Source organism: Benincasa hispida, chromosome 9 (assembly GCF_027475165.1).
Source record: "Benincasa hispida cultivar pf3 chromosome 9, pf3_genome.v1.1, whole genome shotgun sequence".
Lineage (NCBI taxonomy): Eukaryota > Viridiplantae > Streptophyta > Magnoliopsida > Cucurbitales > Cucurbitaceae > Benincasa > Benincasa hispida.
In genome coordinates this window covers 39,568,176-39,574,670 of record NC_143486.1, presented here as the reverse complement: position 1 = coordinate 39,574,670, position 6,495 = coordinate 39,568,176, and the positions used below count along the sequence as shown (strand labels likewise).

The 6,495-nt window shown below is 27.7% G+C and overlaps 1 protein-coding gene across 1 annotated transcript; it reads right to left on the bottom strand.

The window, feature by feature from the left end:
* Nucleotides 1-365: 365 nt before the first annotated feature.
* Nucleotides 366-4,349, bottom strand: LOC120086606 (trans-resveratrol di-O-methyltransferase-like). The gene is made up of 2 exons (XM_039043338.2): nt 3,430-4,349; nt 366-869 (listed from the first exon to the last, which is right to left on the bottom strand). Exons 1-2 carry the CDS (start codon nt 4,231-4,233, stop codon nt 558-560), a joined length of 1,116 nt encoding a protein of 371 aa, XP_038899266.2. The 5' UTR covers nt 4,234-4,349; the 3' UTR covers nt 366-557.
* Nucleotides 4,350-6,495: the final 2,146 nt, after the last annotated feature.

Genomic DNA, 6,495 nt, shown 5'->3' with positions numbered 1-6,495 from the left:
TATATCAACATTAATTTTAAATAAATTTTCTAGTATAGCATTGGTGCATTAGTTATATATTAACGTTAATTCAAAATTCATTTTCAAGTATGACATTGATGTGTATCATTAGTATATCAATATGTATTTAAAATAAAAAATTCATTTTCTTAAATATATTTTTAATTTATCAGAACATGTTCAAAATTCAATTTCAACTGTATAACACCGATATATCAATAGTTTACCAACATTCATTCATAATGATTAGATGATTGAGTTGAGACTATTTAATACAAAAGTCAAACAAATTAGTTTTAATTATCTAAATCAATATTTTAAAGATAATAAGATATGGAGTAAATCACATTCTTAATAAGTACACATTTCCTTTCAATAACAAGTTTCAATATTAATCAAATTAGTTTACAAGTTTATCACAACACACAAACTCAACAATCCCAAACTTGCTCTTGTTTAACTACTACAATCAACATAAAATCACACTTAATTTATTCATACATTAAAATATATAATTCTTCAAACTCAAATTTCAAAACATTTAAAGAGAGACAACATTATGGATAAAGCTCTATGAGAGACCTTAAACCTAATATTGAAAAGATGTTGTAGGTAGAAAACCCAGCTAATTGGAACAATTGAGCCCACTCTTTCTCATCCCTTTCCTTTCCACCTACATTAACCATCATCAACAAGTCCCAAAAAAATTTACATTCGGTCATCAACTTATCATTCTTCATCTTTTTATTATTGGTTACCACCATATCAATTATAATTACTTTTCCAATCTTTCCATTGCTTGTGATTGCCTCTTTACATTTCTTCAGTATCTTTATACATTCTTCATCGGTCCAATCATGCAATATCCACTGTGTTATCACATTATTTCACATTAGAACGGTATACAGAGGAGTATGGGTATGATTGCGAGTGATTTTCACTTTGTCAAAATTACATTTGTTATTGTCAAAATCATTTTTTTTAAAAAAAAATTGATGTTCGGCAAATGTTGAACTTTATTTTAGAAAATTCTAAAATAATATAGAAATGACTTTTGAATAATTAGTTGAAATGTGCTTTTCAATGGGGTGATTGACCAAGAATAAGCCCTCGAAATTAGCCTCACTTTCTTTTTTTAGGTAAAATTTGGTCACTTATGTATTATTATTTTTAAAATTTTTAAAATTTAGTTTATAGTAATTTGGTAATTCTAAAATCAGAAAATAAACATAATTAATTTAAAATCACAACTTTACCAAGTCAATTACACCTAATCTTTTCTCATAATCTCACAACTTCAACCATCGCTCTCAAACACGTACTAATTTCACAAAAAAAAAAAATCGTGATTAAATTAAGGGCATGTTTGGGAGTGTTTTTAGAAGTATTGGTTTTAACAAAAGATTTATCAAAAGTGATTTTCATACCATCATTTTAATCTTTGGTTGTACACTTTTAAAAGTGATCTTGTACCATCAAAACTAAGAGTTATTTTCAATGACTTGAGGGTATGTTTCAGATGGCTTTTAGAATAAGTGTTTGAGCTAAATTATTTAATTATAATTAGTTTTGTAAAAGTGTGATAATTCATGTTTATATTTAGTTTCGTGCATACTTGTACAAATTATTTAAACTAAATTTAAAGTATTTTTTAAATGATTAATGCGTGTTTTCAGATGTAGCTTTAGAATCATCAAATCACTAAAAAAATATTATATTTGAGGTTAAAACAAATTAGAGGCATAGAAAATATATAAAGAGAAATAAAAGTCCAAGAGAGAAAATAGAGCGAGAGAAAAATTTAAGAGAGAAAAATAATGTTAGGAGGCATAGAAGAAATTTAGAGAGAAGTTTAGTAGAAACAACGAAAATTCAAATATAGATAAATAAAGTTATAAATATATATATATATAAAGGTTATTTTCAAATATAAAAAAACGAATTAAAATATTTTCAAGATATAGCAAAATTTTAGAATTATCAATGATAAATGCTATCAGTGTCTATCAGTGATATTGATAGACATTGATAGACTCTATTAGTGTCTACCTGCGTCTATCATTGACAGTTCTACAATTTTGTTATATTTTATAAATATTTTTAATAATTTTACCATTTGAAATAATTCCTAAAAAACAACGGAGGAAATCATAAAAATTATGGAGAATATAACTTTAATGAGAGAAAAAAAAAACTTTATATACGGAAAAAAGAGTTAAAGAGAAAAAACTCGAGAGAGTTAAAAACCATTGGAGAGAAAAAAAATGCGAGAAAAATGATATTTTTTTTTAAAAAAAAAGCATAAAATTAAAGGTAAACGTTGTAAAAACTTTAGAAAGAGCAAATTAGGAAAATGGTAAAAATCTAAAAAGAAAATTACCATTTTTGTGAAAAAATAAAAAAAATAAAAATAAAGGGAAATAGGAGGGAATCTTTTTTATATGAAACAAGTGTGTTTTTAAAAAGAAAAGCACTCACAATCACACAATATTCAATGTGTAGTCCCCTCCCAAATGATTGATAAGAAACTAAGGGCCTAGTAGAGAATCTAGATTCTATTTTATGTTTTTACAGAGTTAAGAAAATATAACCCAAATTCTATTTTTAAAAATTGTTTTCGAATTTTATAATCCAAATAGTGTAAATTCTAAAAATAACATTTTTATTTTTATTGTATCTAGATTTTGAATTTTAAAATTTAAAATGCATAACTCTATTAAATGAAAGATAAAATATTTATAAATATAATATGTCATGTTATAAATTCAATTCATTTTAAAAAATATATATATAATATGTATTATGTAATATATATAAATTATATAATATGATAAAATAATTATTATATAATATTTTTTTAAAGATAAATTATATTCATAAATAAATTAATAATAATTCATTGACAACTAAATATTAGTGGATAACTACAATTATTTTTATGATTTATAAATATATAGTAACACATTTTAAATAACTATTTAAATTAGAATCTAATTTCTAAATCTGTTGCCAAACTCATATCTTAGAAAATGAAATACAACGTTGTTTTCATTGAATCTATTGTTTTCAAATTTCTATTTCCAAATTATCTACCAAGATTGACTATAGAAAAAAAAAAAAAACTTTTCAAAAGTGTCGTTTTTATTTAAACTATTTTGATAAAAACAATTATTTAAAATACACACTTTAAGAGTGTTTCAAAATCTATTTTGAGTAGTTGTCGAATACTTCAATTTTTTTTTCAAAATTAAACAACTAAAAGGTGAAACTAAACTCACCTTAGATCACTTCCTCATCATTGTCAAACATCACAATTTCAAAAGAACTAATGATTTCAAAATCAATTCTGAAAAACAAGTATAGTTCAAGAACAAAACTTATAACATACAAAATAGTGCACACATTAATTATATTTCACTTTGTTCTCACCTTCAATAGAAGTGCATCAGCAGGGGGAATGGCTTGAAACATGTCCCCTTGAAGAAACATCAAGTTATGGTTTCCTTCCAAGCCATCCACAACTTGAGGAAGGTCAAAAACAACACATTTTATTTGTGGAAAGGCTTCAGCAATGATTTTTGCCACAGTTCCAGTCCCACCTCCCACATCAACCAAACACTCAACTCCCTCAAACACACTTTTATATTTCTCCAACAAAACACTCATCACCAACCTCCCATCACTACCCATAGCTGCATTAAAACCCTCCCCATCTTTTGTCTCACTCCCCATATACTCCCAAAATTTCTTCCCGTAAGCCATTTCAAATGGGGTTCGATTATCGGTGTCGTTAAGGAGCCAGGCCGACACAAATTGCCATGGCTCTATGAGGACTCGATCGAGCATGAAAAGCAAAAAGGGAGACAAAGTTAAAGGGTTGTGTTGAAGAAGAAGAAGAGATGGATTGGTGAGGGAGTATGCTTCTTCTTGATCTTGATCATCATCTCCTTGTTGGGTAGTTTTGTTGTGTATTAGGAAGAAGCCGGAGTGAACCAATATACGCATTATACGACGGACGTGTTGGGACTTTCGAGGGTGAATTTGGAGAGAAGAAAGGAGTTGAGAAAGGGTGATGGGTGAGCCATGGCGGTTGATGGCGTCTGGAATGCGGAGTTCGACGGCACATTTCAAAGCCATGGAATTGATGAAGCTGAAAATGTGGTTCCATATGTGAGCTTGAGCTCTTAACATTTCCTCCCCTTCCATTCCCATCTTTGTATTTCTACCCTCCATATTATTTCAACTTAACTCTGTCAAGCCTATGATCAGTTCCTCCTATTTATATACAAATTTCTTGAAAAAAAAATTGAAATAAACAATAATGAAATCTTTTTGCATATTTGCCCCCATTTTAATGTGGTGTTTTCCATTTTATTCTTATGAATCCTTTACCTTTCACATCGTTCTTTATTTTTGGTTTCAAATGGGTCCTTGTAGTTGTTAGATTGTTTTCACTTTTTTTGGATTTATGGATATAAAAAACTTGGGGTCCATTTTTGTTTTATCATCCTTAATAGCAAGATTGCGGTAAGTACAAAGGTAGATTTTTTGGTCTATGCGATGGATATTCTTTGTCTTTTTAATTTTTTGGCATTGTTTTGAGGTAAGCCATAAACTTTAATTCCCTTTGTATTTGTAGGGAAATGGAAACAATTTCTTTGATGATTTATAATGAATAACAGTAGTTTGTGGAAGTTTTAAACACTTAAAAAAGTGATTCCAAACACTTAGGGACGTTTGGGGCAAGATTGATTATTATACTCCTGAGTTATTATAGTTGAGTTTTAATATTTTGAATTTTAATAGATTTATTTGGGTTATAATAGTAGATTATTTTATATTTTAGCTACCGAGGTGGTTGACATATTGGTATTGTTGAAAAATATATGAATATAACTAATTCATTTTTTAAATTAAAAAAACTACAACTCTTCAGGAATGTGTTTTGAATTGAATGGAAAGAGGGAAGTGAGTTTTGCATTGAGATTTTTCATCTATATTTTCATTTCAGTTAAATTGGGAAGAAGGTGAGAGCTCCATCTTTTGGAATATTTGCACAAAAAAAATCTATTTTAAAGGCCCAAAATAGTGAATGTTGAACTTTTGAAAAAAATGCTAATAGTCTTTTGTTGATGTCAACGTGAAGTTATATATTTACCATTTCTTTTTTTCTTCTTCCGGCCAGCACGATTTTCCTTCATCCTCCGAGGAAAACAAGACAATCCATCTATTTGATGGATGTTTGCAAATGGGTTGTCACCGAGAGCGGGAGAGAGATAGATTTTTCTGCATACGCAACTTATTTTAGTAATTTCATTCAAATTTGACGTTAGTATAAATCATTTGGTACATTTTTTAAAATAGAGTCATTTGTCATTTTGAGTCCAATTTTTGGATCATCCGTATAAATTCCCCTATCTTTTTGTTTACAATGACTTACCTGGATGTAGATTCAAGATGGATTCATATTTTATTTCCATTAAATTTAAATTTTCACTTTTTTTCATTTACAAATTCATTGTGCAACATATTTTTATGATTCAAAATTAATTTTGATGGTATGAAAACCTAGTTTATATGTGTAAAATCAAACAATCAAATGATTTTGAATGATTAAAGACATGCTAATTTCAAAATAAGTTTAACCATTTCAAAATCACTTCCAAAAATACATATAAAATGAAACATTAAATTCAAATAATCCATGTTCAAGAAATTATAGGCATTAAGCACATAAAAGCACGAATAAAATGGAAACATTAAATCAAGGCACAATTTAATTAAATCAACAAGGGCTAATGTCTAAATCATTTTTTATAATCTTCCTACTTCTTTATTTATATATATATATGTCATTTCCAAGAATGTAGAGTATAGCCAATCATGTTGAAAAATACAAAACCTTAACTCAAAACTATAACAAAAAAAACTACAATAAAAGAAAAAATAGAGAAAAAACTAAGAATCTGTCTGATAAAAAATTTGAAAACAGAAATTTGAATATTACTGACCAAACATTGGGTGGGTTTTTTTGCCCACCCCACCCCAACTTAAAAGGGTTATATGCCCTCTTAAAGATTTTGGGACACCCATGTTTTTAAAGATATTATGGTCAATGGAGGCGAGACACTAGGACTAGAGTTCTATAAATTTGATTTTTTTCAACCAATTTTGAGGTATCCCAATGGAGAAAAAAAGTTTTCAAACTCGATTTCTACTCAATTTTAAGAGTTTAGATACTAATCTTGAGGTCTTTTTAAATGAAGGTTTATGTTGTGATATTGAGTGGTTGATCTCTTTTCTTAAAGATTTAATATAAGTATATTGGATTTTTTTTATATTTGATTATTTTGTAGACTACAACCATTCATGCATTTGCATATTTAATGCCCTTATTTTCTTTGCCAGATGGAAAATAATCCCTTTTTTTATTTTAGTTTTTCTTCAAGAGAGTGAAACTTTGAAGAAACATTGAGTTAACGATTCAATAAAAAC